Below are 22,018 nucleotides of genomic sequence, written 5' to 3' on the forward strand. Positions count from 1 at the left end.
GTAGACTACATGAGGACGTTAACTCCCGAATATAAACCCCGTAGCTCGAATGTGATATGCGCAGCCACATAATCATTGGCATTATTAGCCTAGGCCCACTCAAGCAATGCGATTTTGGCATTCAAATTCAATTGTTATTGGTCACATACACGTGTTTAGCAGATGTTATTCGAGGTGTCTTTATGTTATTGTTATTAACTACAGAGCCCTTTACTTGCACCGACTCTTTATTATACGACGTGTGAATTATATAGTCGAAAATAGAATACAAAAAAATCATAGTATTTGGGTAATTTGTTATTCACTTAACAGTTTGAATTTTTTTTTTTTATCGCCTGCTCCAAATCGTGGTTATGCACGCGGAACCTTTCCCATCGATTCAGGTGGCACATCGGATGAATTTTCTCTGTGCACTCACTCAGCAAGCGCCGCATTTTTGCGAACATGGCAGCACAGGTGAGTCGGCATCATGCATTTGTCAAAATAATTAGCAATGTCATCCCCTCTTCTTGAGACTGTAAACTATAGCAATGTTACATTTATTATGCGAATATGTTAGACTTCTTCGCTTTCTCAGGTCCTGCCCTGAACAGGATGATAGTGTTGGGAAGTTATATGAATGAAGCTAGCTACCGTTAGCTAGCTAACGTGCAACCGTAAGCGTGCTAGCGCTTGCAAACGGTATTGTACCTTTTTAGGAGTCAACATAGGAAAAGTGTACTATTATAATGGCGCAGATAATGTTATTGCTGCAAAGTTGACTACCAGCTTGAGATGCAATGTAATGTTGACAGTTGGCTTAGCAAAGCTAATGTTAGTTATCATTGAAGGGCCAGCGGTTTACGGTTTGGGCGAACTTTGTTGTGGGTAGGTTATATCACTATGACAACCAATTGACCGACTGAACATATCTAGTTAAGCTCATCGTTTCTAAACTTCTCAGCGTTAGTTTACTTGCCCAAACTTACCTCAATAATCAGAACTCAAACGTTATCACAATTGTAACAGATGGCGACTACGAAGGTTCCAGAAGTCCGTGACATCACCAGGATTGAGAGAATCGGTAAGGGCCACGAAGTAACAACGTTAGTAAATTGAACTCTGCTAAGTCCAGAGATGTGTTTTGCATTGTATTTAGACAAGTATCTAAATCATTAACTCAATATTTCACCGTTTTTCCACCTCTTACCTGATGTGACTACATTTTTGTATTCCCCTTTAGGAGCTCATTCTCACATCCGTGGGCTTGGGTTGGATGATGCCTTGGAACCTCGTCAGGTAAACAACCAACAATCATAATCAGCCTTTCTCAAACTACTGTGACACCGCTCAGACACTGGCCCCATGTTTTGTTGTCCCCCTTACATCATCCGACCTGCTTCTCATTCTCTTCCTTCTCTCTCTCCCCCCCCCCCCCCCCCCCCCCCCCCCCCCTCCTCCAGGTGTCCCAGGGGATGGTTGGCCAGCTGGCATCCCGTCGTGCAGCTGGTCTCATCCTGGAGATGATTAAAGATGGCCACATCGCTGGCAGGGCTGTCCTGATTGCTGGCCAACCTGGCACTGGGAAAACTGCCATCGCTATGGGTACTGATGGATGGCTCATATTATTATGTTAACCTCTCTAGGGTACGTGAGACGGTAGCGTCCCACCTCTTCAACAGCCAGTGAAACTGCAGGGCGCCAAATTCAAAACAACAGAAATCCCATAATTAAAATTCCTCAAACATACATGTATTTTACACCATTTTAAAGATAGACTTGTTGTAAATCCAGCCACAGTGTCCGATTTCAAAAAGGCTTTACCACGAAGGCAAACCAAAGGATTATGTTAGGTCAGTGTTAGGTGAGTGCCTATTCACAGAATAACACAGCCATTTTCCAGCTAAAGAGTGGAGTCACAAAAAGCAGAATTAGAGAAAATTAATCACTAACCTTTGATCTTCATCAGATGACACTCATAGGACATCATGTTACACAATACATGTATGTTTTGTTCGGTAAAGTTCATATTTATATTTAAAAAATCTCAGTATACATTGGGCGCGTTATGTTCAGTAGATCCAAAAACATCCGGTCATTTTGCAGAGAGCCACATCAATTTACAGAAATACTCATCATAAATATTGATAAATACAAGTGTTATACATGGAATTAAAGATATTCTTCTCCTTAATGCAACTGCTGTGTCAGATTTCAAAAAAAAGCTTTACGGAAAAAGCAAACCATGCTATAATCTGAGAACGGTGCTCGGAGAACAAATACATATATCCGCCATGTTGGAGTCAACAGAAGTTAGAAATAACATTATAAATATTCACTTACCTTTGATCTTCATCAGAATGCACTCCCAGTTCCACAATAAATGTTTGATTTGTTCGATAATGTCCATTTATGTCCAAAGAGCTACTTTTGTTAGCGCGTTTGGTAATCAAAACTCACGAAGCGCGTTCACTGGTTGCAGACGAACTGTCAAAAAGTTCCGTTACGGGCAGTAGAAACTTGTTAAACGATGTATGGAATCAATCTTTAGGATGTTTTTAACATAAATCTTCAATAATATTCCAACCGGAGAATTCCTTTGTCTTGTAAAAGATAGTACCCTTGTAGTTAGAGGTAGTTCAACTTCTCGGGTGGTTCAAAGCCATGCCACTTTGAGGATTAGGGGCGAGGTGGGGGGAGGGATTTTCTGTTATAAATATGAACTTTATCAAACAAAACATGCATGTATTGTGTAACATGAAGTCCTATGAGTGTCATCTGATGAAGATAATCAAAGGTTAGTGATTAATTTTATCTCTATTTCTGCTTTTTCTGACTGCTATCTTTCGCTGGAAAAATGGCTGTGCTTATTGTGGTTTGATGGTGACCTAACATAATCGTTTGTAGTGCTTTCGCTGAAAAGCATATTTGAAATTGGACACTTTGGTGGGATTAACAACAAGAATACCTTTAAAATGATATAAGACACATGTATGTTTGAGGAATTTTAATGATGAGATTTCTGTTTTTTGAATTTGGCGCCCTGCACTTTATCTGGCTGCTGTCATATCGATCCCGGTAGCGGGATGCAGCCATAAGAAGTTTTGGCAGTGCTACCAAATACTAATTGAGTATGTAAACATCTGACCCACTGGGAATGTGATGAAAGAAATATAATCTGAAATAAATCATTCTCTACTATTATTCTAACATTTCACATTAGAATAAAGTGGTGATCCTAACTGACCCAAGACAGGGAATTTTTACTAGGATTAAATGTCAGGAATTGTGAAACTGAGTTTAAATGTATTTGGCTAAGGTGTATGTAAACTTCCGACTTCAACTGTGTGTGTTTGTATATGTTTAAGTCGAGCAGCACACACAATCTCGGTTTACCAACAACCTAACCAAACATTCGACCAGTCGACTAATTGGGGGCAGCCCTATTGCAGTTTTAAATCTCTCTTGATTACAGTTTTCTGATTTGATGTTTACTTCATCAACTGTTATTCAGTTCCTGGTTTTCTTTCTCATCATTCTAATGACTTTTTTTGTGTTTCATTAATGGGACTTGCGAAAGAGAAAGTCCCCACTTTAAATATTTTAATCATTTCTGACTTTACTGTTATTCAGCACACTACTCTTAAACCGTTTTAAGCTTTAAAACATTTAGACTGGTATTAAGTTACTATTATTCAACTTTTTTCACTGTCATTTTAACCACTTCCCCGTCAAGTTAGAGCGCATTAAATAGAGCGTTAAATCTTAGTCTGCTTTTCAAATTTGAAATCAGAACACTTCTTCCACTACCACAAATAATTTTATAAAGCTAACTCAAGTCCCAACATTTTTCTTCATGGTGGGTTAAGCATCATCAAATAGATTTTATAAATTATTTGGATTTACCTGTTTTATTTGACTGTTGTTGATGATGGTGATCCCTCTCCTGCCTGTCCAGGTATTGCCCAGTCCCTTGGCACAGACACCCCCTTCACAGCCATGGCCGGCAGTGAGATTTTCTCTCTGGAGATGAGCAAGACCGAGGCCCTCAGCCAGGCCTTCAGGAAAGCCATCGGAGTCAGGATCAAGTGAGTTTAGGCTTCTTCTCAGTTGACTTTATTGGCCTAATTTAGGAATTTGTCGTGTTTTTAAGTTAACAATCAACATTTATATACCACAGTGTGTGAGAACGAGGGAATGGAGTATACATTAGTATTTCGTTTTGGTATGTTTTTGTTCTCAAATTAATTGATAATCATGATGTGTGTGTGTGTGTGTGTGTTTGCAGAGAGGAGACTGAGATCATTGAAGGAGAAGTGGTGGAGATTCAGATTGACAGACCAGCCACTGGAACGGTGAGTTCTGACTCGGCTCAACTCTCTCGATGTGCTCTGTCTCTCTTTGTTTAGTTTGAGTCATACTCATAAGGTGTATATTGGAGAGATGTACTGATGGACCAATTGAATTTCAGTCTGTGATTGTCTTCTAATAAGACTCTATCCTTTAGAGAGACAGATTGGTGATAAGAGAGAGACGGGTCTGTTAGTATTTAATTTAACAGCAGCAGCCTTATTATAGATGCGTATCACAGTGAACGGATATTCATTTTAGGGAGTTGATAATATGATTTCTGGGTGGGATATTTTGGCTGCACTCAATGTTTCATAAGTTATTGAAACTTCAGTGTTCATTCGTTGCTCAATACATCACACAGCGCCAGAGTTTTTAGCACACCTGAGTTTAAAGTATCAAACTAAATGTTTTGTCACACATACCATCTTTCCCACTTCCCAGTACACTTTCTAACCTGTTGTTGCTGCTTGTAGGGTGCTAAAGTGGGTAAGCTGACCCTGAAGACTACAGAGATGGAGACTATCTATGACCTGGGCAGTAAGATGATCGAGAGCCTCAGTAAAGAACGAGTTCAGGCAGGGTGAGTTCTTCTAAGGTGTAGTGCACACTCAGCATCCAGTAAGGGCTGTAGTACACACTCATCACTAGGGGCTGACCATGGTCGTGCTCATTGAGACATAACAATTAAAACAGCGTTAGTTATTGGACAGGTCTGGGTAGACCCTTCTGGTTTCGGTCGGTTTTCCTTCACTTGGTGCCTAATAAACACGATAAAGATCTTTATTCTGCACGCTGTGGTAGTATGACTTTGAGTTCATTCAGCTCTATAAATCCAAAGACTTGACCTAATGTGCTGATCTCCCACTCTTTCCCAGGGATGTAATCACCATTGATAAAGCCACAGGGAAGATCAGCAAGCTGGGCCGCTCCTTCACCAGAGCCAGAGACTACGATGCTATGGGAGCACAGGTACACATTGGTCCTAGACACTTGTGTTTACAGTGGCGCGATACAACTGAACATTGAATTAAGCTCCACTGAGTTAGTCAGCAGCACTGCTACCATGACTTTCTCTGCATTAAAGTGAATTCACGATTGCCTAGGATTCATGTTTAATTATGGCTTCTGTGAGAGAATTTTTAAATAATCTACTGTTTGCTTTGTGCTCCTCCAGACACAGTTTGTCCAATGTCCTGAGGGGGAGCTACAGAAGAGGAAGGAGGTGGTGCACACAGTGTCCCTCCATGAGATAGATGTCATAAACAGCCGTACACAGGGGTTCCTGGCCCTGTTCTCTGGTGATACCGGAGAGATCAAGTCTGAGGTCCGCGAACAGATTAATGCCAAGGTGTCTGAGTGGAGGGAGGAGGGCAAGGCTGAGATCATCCCTGGGGTGAGTGTGTGTGTTTGGTGGTATCCCGGACACAGACTAAGCCTAGTCATGGACTTAAAAAGCTTGCTCAATTCTCCATTGACAGTGCTTTTTAGTCCAGGACTAGACTTAATCTATGTCTGGAAAACTGGCCCGACATGGTCAGTGTTTAATGTTCAATTCAAAGCCTTCCTTGAGTGAGTTCTTCATTTGTGTCATTCCAGGTGCTGTTCATCGACGAGGTGCACATGCTGGACATGGAGTGTTTCTCTTTCCTGAACCGAGCCCTGGAGAGTGACCTTTCACCTGTCCTCATCATGGCCACCAACAGAGGCATCACACGGTAATTTTCTACCCTACAGTCTTCGACTGCTCCCACTATCATCTGGGTGTGGTTATGGGTCTAAGAAAGAACATGATGTTGGTGGCATGTTTAGAACCAGCGTAAAGATAACATGTAATTTTGCCGGTAGTTTAAAGAAGCAATATGTGATTGGTTCATCCATTTTTTTAGAAGTTTAAATAATGATACTGTTTATACCATTGATTCTTGGAAGAATATAACTTAAGTCTAGCCTCATTAGTTTAGAACCCAAAATATAAGCTTGTTTTACTCCATAGTTTGTGAACAATGGGTCAATCATATATGATTTCAATCCATTTCTGACTGACACCCCTTTTGATTTGAACGAAACCTTCCATACATGTTTGCCCATGATAGAAGTGGTCAGAAAGTTACTTTTCTGACCTAAATGCCAAAACATTCAGGAGAGTGCTCAAAGTTGACCCATTTTGCATACCCCACCCTACCATGAGACATCCATGTCTTCATCACTGAAGAAGATAAACAGTTAGGTTTGATATAATTTGAAAGTTTTTGAACTGGGTAATCAAGACTATTTTAGATTTTTTATTTTAATTTTATTATTATCATTTTTATTTATTAAATTTTTAATTAACATCCATTATCTAAAACGTTCGTTCATATACAGTTCAGTGAAAAAGCATTTGCCCCCTTTCAGATTTTTTAAAATATTTTAGCATGCTTTTTACAGTGAATGTTATCAGATCTTCAACCAAAACCTAATATTAGATAAAGGGAACCTGAGTGATCAAATAACATAAACGTGATACTTAATAAACAAAGTTATGCAACATCCAATGCCCCTGTGTAAAAAGTAATTGCCCCCTTACATTCGATAACAGGTTTTAATGACTGCAACCAAACGCTTCCTGTAGTTGATCAGTCTCACATCGCTGTGGAGGAATTTTGTCCCACTCTTCCATGCAGAACTGCTTTAACTCAGACATTTGTTGGTTTTCGAGCTTGTTTCAGTTCCTGCCACGACATCTCCATCGGTTTAAGGTCTGGGCTTTGACTAGGCCCTTCCAAAATTTGAAATGTGTCTTTTTGGGCTTGTCTTTTGGATCATTGTCTTGCTGCGATTCAGCTACCGGACGGATGGCCTGACATTCTCTTTAAGAATTCTCTGATGCAGCCTCCCGAGTGGCGCAGAGGTCTAAGGCAATGCAATGCAATGCTAGAAGCGTCACTACAGACCCGGGTTCCATCCCAGGCTTTGTCCCAGCCGGTTGTGACCGGGAGACCCATGAGGCTGTACACAATTGGCCCAGCATCGTCCGTGTTAGGGGAGGGTTTGGTCGGCCGGGATGTCCTTGTCCCATCGCGCTTTAGCGACTCCTTGTGGCGGGCCGGGTGCACGCACACTAAATTTGGTCACCAGCTGTACGGTGTTTCCTCCAACACATTGGTGCGGCTGGCTTCCGGGTTAAGCGAGCAGTGTGTCAAGAAGCGGTGCGGCTTGGTAGGGTTGTGTTTCGGAGGACGCATGGCTCTCGACCTTCGCCTCTCCCAAGTCTGTACAGGAGTTGCAGCGATGGGACAAGACTGTAACTACCAATTGTATATCATGGGGTAAAGGGATACACATTTAAATAAAATTATTCTGATGCAGAGCAGAATTCATGATACCTTCAATGATGGAAAGTTTTCCAGAGGTAGCAAAGCATCTCCAAACCATGAGGTTTTTACTGTAGATTCAATGTTTGGTTTTCGCGAGACATAACGGGACCCATGTCGTCCAGTTCTAACACGGGCAAATATGTATGGAAGGTTTTGTTCAAATCAATAGGAAATTCATATAGAACGACCCCGATGAAATTATAAACAAACACTGTATAGCCTCAAACATGGTTAACTATGATATCATGGATGGTCCTTACATCGATAGCCCTGTCTATGAATTTGAGATTGATTACATTTCTCCAGCCCCATCCCTCAGCTGTTTACTGAAACAGAGGTGGGGTGGTGAACGCTTTATTGTTTGGACTGCAGATTGTCCGTTTTAAAGTAGTGCTTCTCAAGAACTTTCCTTGGCCTCAAACCGTATGTGTGGTAAATACTTTCTCTAACCCCTCTGTTCTGTCAGTATCCGAGGCACCAACTACCAGAGTCCCCATGGTATCCCCATAGATCTACTGGACCGCCTCCTCATCATTGCTACCTCCCCCTACACTGAGAAAGAGACACGGCAGATCCTCAAGATCCGGTGAGAATCACCCCTCTAACACTCCAAGCCTGTGCTTTAGCAAGCAAACAAGCTGCACCATGACTTACATGATTTAAGTTTGCAGACGGTCTGCATAGTGATTGAAAATTATGTTCACGGCTGATTCCGGATGAAAACCTATTCCCATATTGGACTGAAACACCATCTGAAATTATGTTTCTATTCTGTGTCCCTGTCCAGGTGTGAGGAGGAGGATGTGGAGCTGAGTGAGGAGGCTCACACTGTCCTGACACGTATCGGCCAGGAGACATCGCTGCGTTACGCCATCCAGCTCATCAGCACCGCAGGCCTGGTGTGTCGCAAGCGCAGGGTGAGTTTCAGCCAATTCATTCATATACACACTTACCTAGTGATGCACGGCATGAGCCAAGCCTCTCACATCCATACACACACTGATGTAAGAATTTCTCTGCATTCCAAACAGTCACATAGTATGCATTCTCATGTTTGTTTCTCCTTATATATCCTTATTTTACCTGCTTCATTGTTTAATGCAATTATATTCATTCAAGTCGAATTCATTTATTGAAAGACAGAACTAGCAGATATCTGGGCAGGGCACCCCTAGTCTCCTTGATTACTGCGTTCTTGCTGTGGAACCATTTCGATGTTGATGCTGGGAGTTGCCAGTGCGTGATAGATGTTTGTGCTTCTCTCTCAGGGAACGGAGGTGCAGGTGGAGGACATTAAGAGGGTCTACTCTCTCTTCCTGGACGAGTCCAGATCCTCACAGTACATGAAGGAGTACCAAGATTCCTTCCTTTTCAATGAAACAACACGTGAGTCTGCTGTTTATCTGTCTGTTTGTCATAGAGCCGTGTTTCTTAACCTTGGTCCTGGGGACCCAAAGGGGTGCACATTTGTTTTTTGCCCTGGCACTACACACCTGGTTCCACTCGGACCCAGTTCCAAAGCTGATGAAGTTCCTGTATTGTGTGAGGTGGACATTTTGATTCTTAAAGCAACTTTGATAGAAGTTGGGAGACGTTTTCACTGTAAGTTGATAAGGTCATAAACTGCTACTGCATGAGCCGATGCCTAACCTACATCTATGGGAAATGCACCTCTTAGATGTACTTTGAGGGCAGGTATAATGGGTGTAGTGACTCTTACTGTATCTCTCTTTGATTTTCAGAACCTACAATGGACACCTCTTAATTGATACGGACTGCAGATCATTTTTATAGCACGTTCTCCTGTGAAGTTCTTCTGTTTTGTTGCCATACTCCATTTCTCTGATACTGTGTTGACTTGGCTTTGTCTTTAAATGCCGTTTATTGTTTCATTGAATTTAAATGTACATGAAACCTACTTTTTGATTAGATGTTTTTTTTGTCATAGATTTTATGTAATTGCCTAAACTGTAGTGTTGTCGTGCATTGATTTACAACGCTTAACTTCATGAAACAAAGGCAATGTAGATGTTGGCAATGTTCTTTTAAAGAGTTGAGAAATGTTTTTGATTTGAAAGAAATACATTTTCTCTGTCACAAAGACCTCAAGTGCTATGTACAGTACATCCACCTTCTCCCTACTACAAAGCCAGCCTCATGGGGTACCCCTTTTGTTACATCAGGATGTGGTGTGCTTTTTATTTTTTGTTTATTTTTTGGAAATAAAATGAGTATCTCAAAGACCGAAGTTGGCACCGCCTCTTTCGTCTGTGCATCTCTGTACTGTAGATGGCAGTGAAGGACCATGTCTCATGTCCATCTTCCCGAAGCTCAAGGGGCCTCAATGGCTCGTTACAGGTTCTTCATTAGAGCTGGAAATTGCCACGGACCTCACAATATATTATCACAGTACTTGGGTGCTGATACCAGTGGTGGAAAAAGTACCCAATTGTCATACTTCAGTAAAATTAAAGATACGTTAATAGAAAACGACTCAAGTGAAAGTCACCCAGTAAAATACTAGAGTAAAAGTCTAAAGGTATTATTTTTTTTTTATATACTTAAGTATCAAAAGTAAATGTAATTCATAAAATGTACTTAAGTATCAAAAGTAAAAGTATAAATCCTTTCAAATTCCTTATTAAGCAAATCAGACGGCACCATTGCTTGTTTTTTTTAAAACAGTTACGGATAGCCAGGGGCACACTCCAACACTCAGACAATTTACAAACAAAGCATTTGTGTTTAGTGAGTCTGCCAGATCAGAGGCAGTAGGGATGACCAGCTAAGCATTCAAAATTTAAAAAAATTGGTGTCAGGGAAAATGTATGGTGTAAAATGTACATTATTTTCTTTAGGAATGTAGTGAAGTAAAAGTTATCTAAAAATATTAAAGTACAGATGGCAAAAAAAACTACGTAAGTAGTACTTGAAAGTATTTTTACTTAAGTACTTTACACCACATTTGATGTTCTGAACCTACTGCTCACTGTTTGCAGCAGAGAGATGAGAGCTCATGAGAAAATGTGTTTATCAGTCATGGAAATAAAAGTGCTAAAAAGGATGACAAATACTGAAGTTTTGGCGCAGGTAGAGCCGACTAGCGCTAGCTAATGCTACCTAGCAAAAAATATATATAAATATGTCCAAAAATAATAGGGTGTTATGTTACTATCGATTTTGTTTTATCACTATTCATTATAGGTGTTAATTGAAGTATATCCTTTGATTCATGTGTTGGCATTTAATTACTGATTAATTACATTAAGTGGATGGAGGTTAACTATATTTGGTTTATGTGTTGCAAAGCGCATAGTATCTACTGTGATATGAGAAAGACCATTCATAATGGGCCAAGACTAGCTAATATTCTAAAGGAAATAGCTTAAATTGAATTAAATCTGTACTAACTATGAAGTTAGTATTGAATGCATTATTTCATGTAATCCAGTTTGTAAAGGCAAGACATGATCTTAGTTGTGGTTTTGATCTTTGATTTGAGGTATATAAGGTTTTACCCATGCAGTTAAATTGACCCCCACTACCTTCAGCGATATTGTGGATTGATAGACGGACACAGGGATGCTTTAAGATGTTCCAACCGAGGATCATTTGGCTATTTTATTTAGAATTTTAGACCCTTGCAGGTATCCCCAAAAAGTTTTTTTGATGAAACATTGAATCTGGCCTTAACACTATAAGCCTATAGGAATGCATTGAATGACAGATTCATAAATCGAAAAACGGTCCAAAATAAAGAACTGTTTTGAAGTGTCTGTCCTATATCTAAAAGAAATAAGGTCATGATTTGTCTAATCTAATATAACTGGAATTACTATCCGTTTACCTTTGGACGTGGAAATGACCCATCCACTTCCATTCAATTTTCGGTCCGGTACCAGGTTACTTTCAAACGAGTCGAGTCCCTTGACACTTGTACAGTAAAATCGTACAGCAAAATGGAGACCACTCTTTCCATAGAAACACTACAGACATTTTCGTTAGAAGACCGATTTTCGGGATATCTCCTGGTCTAACTGCGCTGTGGAAGGCTGACATCGGTGGATTGAGACACCCTGCAAAAAAAAACGTCTCTAATTTAAACATATATTTTTTATGGGGATTTTTTTATGACGCTAATTAGATTTCCGCGGGGGCACGGATATCGAATATGGTGCCAAGTGTGTTAAAAAATAACCATGCGGAACAAAGGGCCATACTGCTTTGAACGGAAAGAGGAATTGTGTAAAAAAGATAATCCTGCAGCCTACACATTTATTGGGAGGGAGGGGGGCTTGCGGGAGACAGTGAAGGAAGGCATCTGACCGACAGGATGGCAGGGGGAGACACTGACAGGCTGGCTGCGAGGGAGGCAGAGGGGGGGGGGGGACAGTGGGTGGTGAATGGGTTTCAAGGATGAGGTAAGGGTAGGTCTTGGAGTGTGTAGTAAGCTATAGGGTTTCCCCAGTGTCACTGAGATAAGAGTACCTCTCTAAACCAACCATTAACGTTCCACAGTGAATGGCTCAGTCAGCAGTAACATGAATGGTAATGATGGGAATTATTTACAGAGAGAGAGGGATCTCCTGGTCAGGACTCAGAATAAAGAACATCAGTAAGAAAATAGTACACAGATAAGAGCATACTGAGTATGCAAAACATTAATAGCACCTGTTCTTTCCATGACATAAACTGCCCAGGTGTATCAAATTTAATTTGTCACATGCGCTGAGTACAACATGTGTAGACTTTACCGTGAAATGCTTACTTACAAGCTCTTAGCTCTTAACCAACAATGCAGTTCAAGAAGAAGAAAATATTTACCAAGTAGACTAAAATAAAAAAGTAACAATAACGAGGCTGTATACAGGGGGCACTGGTACCGAGTCAGTGTGCAGGGGTACAGGCTAGTTGAGGTAATCTGTACATGTAGGTGGGGGCGAAGTGGCTATGCATAGGTAACAAACAACCAGCGAGTAGCAGCAGTGTACAAAAGGGAGGGTGGGGTAAATTTTAATTATCCGGTGGCGATTTTATGAATTGTTAAGCAGTCTTATGGCTTGGGGTAGAAGCTGTTGAGGAGCCTTTTGGTCCTAGACTTGCCGCTCCGGTACAGCTTGCCAAGCGGTAGCAGAGAGTCTGACAATTTTATGGGCTTTCCTCTGACACTGCCTATTATATAGGTCCTGGATGGCAGGAAGCCTGGCCCCAGTGATGTACTGGGCCGTTCGCACTACCCTATGTAGCGCTTTACGCTCACATACTGAGCAGTTGCCATACCAGGCGGTGATGCAACCGGTCAGGATGCTCTCGATGGTGCAGCTGTAGAACCTTTTGAGGAACTGTGGACCCATGCCAAATCTTTTCAGTCTCCTGAGGGGGAAAAGGTTTTATCGTGCGACTGTCTTGGTGTATTTGGACCATGTTAGTTTGTTGGTGATGTGGACACCAAGGAACTTGAAACTCTCAACCCGCTCAACTACAGCCCAGTCGATGAGAATGGGGGCCTGTTCGGCCCGCCTTTTCCTGTAGTCCACGATCAGCTCCTTCGTCTTGCTCACATTGAGGGAGAGGTTGTTGTCCTGGCACCACACTGCCAGTTCTCTGACCTCCTCCCTATAGGCCGTCTCATCGTTGTCAGTGATCAGGCCTACCACTGTTGTGTCGTCAGCAAACTTAATGATGGTGTTGGAGTCGTGTTTGGCCACGCAGTTATGGGTGAACAGGGAGTACAGGAGGGGACTAAGTACACAACCCTGAGGGGCCCCAGTGTTAAGGATCAGCGTGGCAAACGTGGTGTTGCCTACTCTTACCACCTGGGGGTGGCCCATCAGGAAGTCCAGGATCCAGTTGCAAAGGGAAGTGTTTAGTCCCAGAGTCCTTAGCTTAGTGATCAGCTTCGTGGGCACTGTGGTGTTGAACACTGAGCTGTAGTCAATGAACAGCATTCTAACATAGGTGTTCCTTTTGTCCTGATGGAAAAGGGCAGTGTGGAGTGCAATAGAGATTGCGTTATCTGTGGATCTGCTGGGGCGGTATGCAAATTGGAGTGGGTCTAGGGTTTCTGGGATAATGGTGTTGATGTGAGCCAAGACCAGCCTTTCAAAGCACTTCATGGCTACAGACATGAGTGCTACAAGTCGGTATTCATTTAGGCAGGTTACCTTAGCATTCTTTGGCACAGGGACTATGGTGGTCTGCTTGAAACATGTTGGTATTGCAGACTCAGACAGAGAGAGGTTGAAAATGTCAGTGAAGACACTTGCCAGTTGGTCAGCGCATGCTCGGAGTACACGACCTGGTAATCCTTCTGGCCCGGCGGCCTTGTGAATGTTGACCCGTTTAAAGGTCTTACCCACATCGGCTGCGGAGAGCGTGATCACACAGTCGTCCGGAACAGCTGATGCTCTCATGCATGTTTCAGTGTTACTTGCCTCAAAGCGAGCATAGAAGTTATTTAGCTCATCTGGTAGGCTTGTGTCACTGGGCAACTCTCGGCTGTGCTTGCCTTGGTAGTCTGTAATAGTTTGCAAGCCCTGCCACATCGGTTAGGCCGGCTTTCTCACTGACTTGCACAGTTAAATAAAGGTTCAATACATTTTTATTTTTAATTTTTTTACATCCTATGAGCGTCGTAGCCAGTGTAGTACGGTTCAATCTTAGTCTTGTATTGATGCTTTGCCTGTTTAATGGTTTGTCTGAGGGCATAGCGGGATTTCTTATAAGCTTCCGGGTTAAAGTCCCGCTCCTTGAAAGCGGCAGCTCTACCCTTTAGATCAGTGAGGATGTTGCCTGTAATCCGTGGCTTCTGGTTGGGGTATGTACGTACGGTCACTGTGGGGATGACATCATCGATGCACTTATTGATCGGATGGGGCCACAGTGTCTCCTGACCCCTCCTGTCTCAGCCTCCAATATTTATGCTGCAGTAGTTTATGTGTCGGGGGGCTAGCGTCAGTTTGTTATATCTGGAGTACTTCTCCAGTCTTATCCGGTGTCGTGTGTGAATTTAAGTAAGCTCTCTCTAATTCTCTCTTTCACTCTTTCTTTCTCTCGGAGGAGGACCTGAGCCCTAGGACCATGCGTCAGGACTACCTGGCATGATGACTCCTTGCTGTCCCCAGTCCACCTGGCCGTGCTGCTGCTCCAGTTTCAACTGTTCTGCCTGCGGCTATGGAACCCTGACCTGTTCACCGGACGTGCTACCTGTCCCAGACCTGCTGTTTTCAACTCTCTAGAAACCGCAGGAGCGGTAGAGATACTCTTAATGATCGGCTATGAAAAGCCAACTGACATTTACTCCTGAAGTGCTGACTTGCTGCACTCTCGACAACTACTGTGATTATTATTATTTGACCATGCTGGTCATTTATGAACATTTGAACATCTTGGCCATGTTCTGTTATAATCTCCACCCGGCACAGCCAGAAGAGGACTGGCCACCCCTCATAGCCTGGTTCCTCTCTAGGTTTCTTCCTAGGTTTTGGCCTTTCTAGGGAGTTTTCCCTAGCCACCGTTCTTCTACACCTGCATTGCTTGCTGTTTGGGGTTTTAGGCTGGGTTTCTGTACAGCACTTTGAGATATCAGCTGATGTACGAAGGGCTATATAAATAAATTTGATTTGATTGTTGATTTGATTTGATGAAGTCAGTGACTGATGTGGTGTACTCCTCAATGCCATCGGAAGAATCCAGGAACATATTTCAGTCTGTGCTAGCAAAACAGTCCTGTAGCTTAGCATCTGCTTCATCTGACCACTTTTTGGTCATTGGTGTCATTGGTGCTTCCTGCTTTAATTTTTGCTTGTAAGCAGGAATCAGGATGATATAATTATGGTCAGATTTGCCAAATGGAGGGCGAGGGAGAGCTTTGTACGCGTCTCTGTGTGGAGTAAAGGTGGTCTAGAGTTTTTTCCCTCTGGTTGCACATTTAACATGCTCTTAGAAATTAGGTAAAATTGATTTAAGTTTCCCTGCATTAAAGTCCCCGGCCACTAGGAGTGCCACCTCTGGATGATAGTTTTCCTGTTTGCTTATGGCCGTATACAGCTCATTGAGTGCGGTCTCGGTTTGTGGTGCATCGGTTTGTGGTGTTAAATAGACAGCTACGAAGAATATAGATGAAAACTCTCTAGGTAGATAGTGTGGTCTACAGCTTATCATGAGATACTCTATGTCAGGCGAGCAAAACCTTGAGGCTTCCTTAGATATCGTGCTGTTCATACCAGCTTTTGTTTACAAATATACATAGACTGCCACCCCTTGTCTTACCAGAGGTTGCTGTTCTATCCTGCCGGTACAGTGTATAACCCGCCAGCTGTATGTTATTCATGTCGTCGTTCAGCCACGAATCGGTGAAACATAAGATATTACAGTTTTTAATGTCCCGTTGGTAGGATATACTTGCTTTTAGTTCATCCATTTTATTATCCAGCGATTGTACGTTGGCCAATAGTACCGATGGCAAAGGTAGATTAGCCACCCGTCGCCTGATCTTCAAAAGACACCACGATCTCCTTCCGCGAGACCTCTGTTTCTTTCTCCTGCGAATGACGGGGATGAGGGCCTTTTCCGGTGTCCGGCTGGGCCCCTCAAGGACATTCAGAGACTTGTCACGAAGCCACTCCTGTGTTGTCTTGGCTGGGTGCTTAGGGTTGTTGTTCTGTTGCAAGGTGAACCTTTGCACCAGACTGAGGTCCTCTGTACTTTGCTCCGTTCATCTTTGCCTCAATCCTGACTAGTCTCCCAGTCCATGCCACTGAAAAACATCCCCACAGTATGATGCTGCCACCACCATGCTTCACCATAGGGATGGTGCCAGGGTTCCTCCAGACGTGACGCTTTGCATTCTAGGAAGAGTCTTGGTGGTTCCAAACTTCTTCCATTAAGAATGATGGGGCCATTTTTTGGTACCCTTCCCCAGATCTGATCCTTGACACAATCCTGTCTCGGACAATTCCTTCAACCTCATGGATTGGTTTTTGCTCTGTCAACTGTGGGACAGGTGTGTGCCTTTTGAAATCATGTCGAATTAATTGAATTTACCACTGGTGAATTTAACAATGAAGTTGTAGAAACATCTCAAGGATGATCAATGGAAACAGGATTCACATGAGCTCAATTTCAAGTCTCGTAGCAAAGGGTCTGAATGTAAATAAGGTATTTTGATTTTTGATTTTTGATACATTTGCAAACATGTCTAAAAGCCTGTTTTCGCTTTGTCATTATGGGGATTGTGTAGATTGCTGAGGAAAATTAATTTTAGAATAAGGCTGTAACGTAACAAAATGTGTAAAAAGTCAAGGGGTTTGAATACTTTCCGAAGGTACTGTATGTCATTTAATTTAAAGGGTAAAAAATAACTGTAAAAATCATTGAGTGGACCTTTAACTTCTTATGGCTGGGGGGCAGTTTTGAGTAGCTGGATGAATAAGGTGCCCAGAGTAAACTGCCTGCTACTCAGGCCCAGAAGCTAAGATATGCATATTATTAGTAGATTTGGATAGAAAACACTCTGAAGTTTGTAAAACTGTTTGAATGATGTCTGTGAGTATAACAGAACTCATATGGCAGGCAAAAACCTGAGAAAAAATCCAACCAGGAAATGGGAAATCTGAGGTTTGTAGGTTTTCAAGTCTTTGCCTATCCAAGATAGTGTAAATTTGGTCCGATTACACTTTCTAAGGCTTCCACTAGATGTCAACAGTCTTTAGGCTACAGGCTTCTACTGTGAAGGGGGAGCGAATAAGAGCTGTTTGACTAAGAGGTCTGGCAGAATGCCATGAGCTCAGACATGCGCGCGGCCGTGAGAGCGAGCTGCGTTCCTTTTCATTTCTAAAGACAAAGGAATTGTCCGGTTGAAACATTATTGAATATTTATGTTAAAAACATCCTAAAGATTGATTATATACATCGTTTCACATGTTTCTACGAACTGTAATATAACTTTTTTTACTTTTCGTCTGGACTAAGTGCCTGCGCCTCGTGAATTTGGATTTGTGAACTAAATGTGAGAACAAAAAGGAGGTATTTGGACATAAATGATGGACTTTATCGAACAAAACAAACATTTATTGTGGAACTGGGATTCCTGGGAGTGCATTCTGATGAAGATCATCAAAGGTAAGTAAATATTTATAATGCTATTTCTGACTTCTGCTGACTCCACAACATGGCGGGTACCTGTATGTCTTGTTTTGGTGCCTGAGCGCTGTACTCAGATTATTGCATGGTGTGCTTTTCCAGTAAAGCTTTCTTGAAATCTGACACAGCGGTTGCATTAAGGAGAAGTATATCTTTAATTCCATGAGTAACGCTTTTATTTTCATCAACATTTTATGATGAGTATTTCTGCAAAATCACCGGATGTTTTTGAAGCAAAACATTACTGAACATAACACGCCAATGTAAACTGAGATTTTTGGGTATAAATATGAACTTTATCGAACAAAACATACATGTATTGTGTAACATGAAGTCCTATGAGTGTCATCTGATGAAGATCATCAAAGGTTAGTTATTCATTTTATCTCTATTTCTGCTTTTTGTGACTCTCTTTGGCTGGAAAAATGGCTGTGTTTTTCTGTGACTAGGCACTGACCTAACATAATTGCATGGTATGCTTTCGTCATAAAACCTTTTTGAAATCGGACACTGTGGTGGGATTAACAACAAGTGTATCTTTAAAATGGTATATAATACTTGTATGTTTGAGGAATTTTAATTATGAGATTTCTGTTGTTTGAATTTGGCGCCCTGCACTTTCACTGGCTGTTGTCAAATCGATCCCGTTAACGGGATTTCAGCCGTAAGAAGTTAAAGATGCCTATTATTTATTACCACAGCCAATTAGGATGTCACCAGCACTATCAATCCTTCTCTATTTGTGAGGGTGAAGTTTCAGAGGTTTCAGAGCCAAATGAGATCAGATTTCAAGATGCCAGTGTCCATTGGTAGGATCTGCCTGCCTGGTTGCTGTCGGCCTCCTACGGGATATGAATATTTAACACATCTGGTTATCTATGGTGGGAAGGTGTGTGTGTGTGTGTGTGTGTGTGTGTGTGTGTGTGTGTGTGTGTGTGTGTGTGTGTGTGTGTGTGTGTGTGTGTGTGTGTGTGTGTGTGTGTGTGTGTGTGTGTGTGTGTGTGTGTGTGTGTGTGTGTGTGTGTGTGTGTGTTATCGTGCGAGGATGGGTGCTTGGATTATCCAGATTGTCCACATCCCATAAATCCCCTTCCTACCCATGCTGCCTAAGTGTGGGCCGCTGCTCGCTGCCTGTCTCCCTCCCACTGGGGCCTGATGGATCCTCTGCTGCTCGCTCCCTCCCTCCAACCGATGCCTCCCTGGGTTTTGGGCACCAATGTCATGGGGGATACATTTAACTGGGAGAAAGATGATTGGATAGATGGGTGGGTTTTTACAGGGAGGGAGATGATTGGGCAGATGGGTAGATGGTGAGGTGCAGAATGGTAGAAAGATAGACTACTGCCCTCCCTTCCCTGGTGGGCTATATGCTGATTTGAATATTCAGAAGCCCTGTGCTATCATTTTAAAAGGAGCGCATCATGCAGAGCTGGAGCACTGTGACTGTTATGCAATGGTGTTGGTGTACAGTAGGCACAGTGTGTGTGTGTGTGTGGGAAGTAACGGGAGATGTCCAGTGGCTGTCCAGAAGGGAAACAAGCAATCTGTTCCTCTGCAGCATCGATCAATCTCGCTCTCTCTTGTTCTAGCGCTCACTCTCTCTCTCTCTCAATCACTCTCTCTCTGGCCTTTTCTCAATTGGATTTGTTCAACTCCTGCCTCCTCTCTGACCTTCTTTTGAAAAAGGTCAAAGGTGATCGAGGCGATACGGTGACGAGAGGGAAGGTGGATGAAAATGTGCTTGTATGAAAGGAGACTCAATCGCGTGTCATCAGGCAAATTACGTTTACAGGGTGGAATCCCAAAATAAATGTATAATTATGTGATAAAAACAAATGTAGCCAGTTGTGCAAGACATTTTAGAGATAAAAGGATAAGTAGCATATCGTGTTTAAATGTTTGCATGCTTTTCTCCTTCGAGAAGACAATAGCTGATTCCAAGGGGGTGCGTCAGATTTCAAAACCCTTCTGCAAAGGACTCATGTAGGATACATTTGTGCTTCCAAAAGGAGGCTATTGTGCTGCCAAAAGGAGGCTATTGAGGAGGAGAGGACCGTCTTCCGTTTGCCTACTAATGAATTGCCGCTCTCTTCGTCCACTAGACCATTTATCGGTTACCAGGTCACGGAGTAGAGAGTGCGGAGTAAAGTATGTGTACAGTGTATATGGAGTGCAGACAGTGTGATGCAGTTCAAAGCTCCGATATCTAACACTGCCTACCTCCGTCTCATGCTGAAGCTATATGTGTTGTGAATTTTAAACTGCATTTAGGATCTATGGTGCTTCTCTCTCTGCACATCCCCCCTGACTATCCCCCCCACTGCAACGTGCCAAGTTTAGTTTATTGATGGACTGGGGAAAGGAACGGAATTTCAATCAACGTTTTAAAAGGGCTATTAGGGAGCACAAAAAAAGATGGATACCTGCGTACTGTTGAATGCGCCTGCAGTTTTATTATTAAATGTTTTAGTTGAAAGTTTTCATCAGGCATCAAAAATGTTGGGAATATTATATGTTGAGGCCTTTCGTCTTTCATCCTCAAAAACCTGCATCTTCATATAAGTGTTCAGTGCCCTGCTGTCCTGGTTTTGGTAGTCACAAAGTAGTATGAGTGCTGATCTAGGATCAGTTTAGCCTTATAGATCATAATGAGTATGATTATATGGACGGAGGACCTGATCCTAGATCGTCGCTTTTGAATAGGGGCCCTGCTATGTTCTCCTCTTTGCCCTGTTATCCTGGATTTGGTCCAGACCTGAATATAGGCCCTGGTTATGATCCAGACCTGCTATGTTTAGCCAAGGCCAGGCCCAGGAGGCCAGTGGGCACCACCAGCCAGCCAACAACCCAGTCCATGTGTAGGCTGTAGATAGGAGCTGTGGCTGGACACCAAAATATTTGTGCCGCTGAGGGCTGCCTGTTTTTGTCACTGGAGCGAGAACTTTGTTTTTAGTGTGGGAAAGCAAACAACACCTTTTTGCACCATCAAAGGTGTGACTCCATGTCCATTTGTGGGCTTTTCTCTCCTCCTATAAGAGATGGTGAATAGGTGAAATGTTCCTCTGTCAGCTCCACGCGTGGAAACAACGTTGATTTGACCAGTGTGTGCCCAGTTGGAACCCACACGAGCCACAACCCCATGGTCTGAAAGCAAGTGTGATATTTTTTACATAAAAAAATACAGTAGATCCGCTCTTTAATCTGCCCAGACACACTATAACTGGACTGCTATTTTTACACACCAACTCCGAAACCCTTTGGGAGTGTGATGGTTTTCCATTGATAGTCACATTTCTGACATTGCCTGCTTATGGGGGTTTTAGGGTGTATCTCTTTGACATGGTAAGCCTCTCTCCCACCCTTCCATATCTCACACATCCTTACACCTGGGCTTGGGTCAAAAGGAGAAAGAGGGGCTGTGGTCAGATTAACTTCAAACACCTGAGAGTTGCATGAGAAGAGAGATGGGAGAGAAAGCTCACGGACACTTTACTCTCCTCTAGTCGGATCTTTCCCTCTCTTAATCTTCTTCTCTCATTGATCCTCCTGGCTCTCTGCACCTTTACACTTCAACACATTCTTCCCCCTCCAGATATCACAGTGGGGTGCCAAGATGTGGTGGAGCACAGTGTGAAGCTGAGCATATCTATCATATCCCTCACTATACAGAATAGGAGAGGGGTTGAGTAGGGATAAGAGCCACGAAATTATTGTTTAAATGAAACATATACTGAGCTATTTTCGATGTTGACATTTAAAAAGAATATACAGAACCATCAAAAGTTTGGACACACCTACTCATTGCAGGGTTTTTCTTTTTTATTATTTTCTACATTGTAGAATAATAGTGAATACATCACAACTATGAAATAACACATATGGAATCGTGTAGTAACCATAAAAGTGTTAAACAAATATATTTAAACACATATAAGTAGCCACTCTTTGCCTTGATGACGGCTGGCCCTCACTGGCTCCAGGTCATCTATAAGTCTTTGCTAGGTAAAGCTCCGCCTTATCTCAGCTCACTGGTCACCATAACAACACCCACCCGTAGCACGCGCTCCAGCAGGTATATCTCACTGGTCATCCCCAAAGCCAACACTTCTTTGGCCGCCTTTCCTTCCAGTTCTCTGCTGCCAATGACTGGAACGAATTACAAAAATAGTTGAAGTTGGAGACTTATA

General features: G+C 42.5%; 1 protein-coding gene across 1 annotated transcript; it reads left to right on the forward strand.

The window, feature by feature from the left end:
• Positions 1-378: 378 nt before the first annotated feature.
• On the forward strand, positions 379-9,933 carry ruvbl2 (RuvB-like AAA ATPase 2). Its single transcript, XM_039005996.1, has 14 exons — positions 379-456; positions 1,009-1,063; positions 1,223-1,278; positions 1,443-1,584; positions 3,938-4,067; positions 4,268-4,334; positions 4,806-4,912; positions 5,208-5,301; positions 5,507-5,725; positions 5,929-6,047; positions 8,155-8,274; positions 8,476-8,605; positions 8,957-9,074; positions 9,431-9,933. The coding sequence occupies exons 1-14, from the start codon at positions 445-447 to the stop codon at positions 9,451-9,453; spliced, it is 1,392 nt and encodes a 463-aa protein (XP_038861924.1). The 5' UTR covers positions 379-444; the 3' UTR covers positions 9,454-9,933.
• Positions 9,934-22,018: the final 12,085 nt, after the last annotated feature.

The sequence above is a fragment of the Salvelinus namaycush genome, chromosome 12 (assembly GCF_016432855.1).
Source record: "Salvelinus namaycush isolate Seneca chromosome 12, SaNama_1.0, whole genome shotgun sequence".
Classification (NCBI taxonomy): Eukaryota; Metazoa; Chordata; class Actinopteri; order Salmoniformes; family Salmonidae; genus Salvelinus; species Salvelinus namaycush.

Bases quoted from the DNA above. Each gene is read 5' to 3' on its own strand.
- ruvbl2 (XM_039005996.1), top strand. The intron at 1,585-3,937 runs GTACTGATGGAT...CTGCCTGTCCAG, and splicing joins GAAAACTGCCATCGCTATGG to GTATTGCCCAGTCCCTTGGC. The intron at 9,075-9,430 runs GTGAGTCTGCTG...TTTGATTTTCAG, and splicing joins CCTTTTCAATGAAACAACAC to AACCTACAATGGACACCTCT.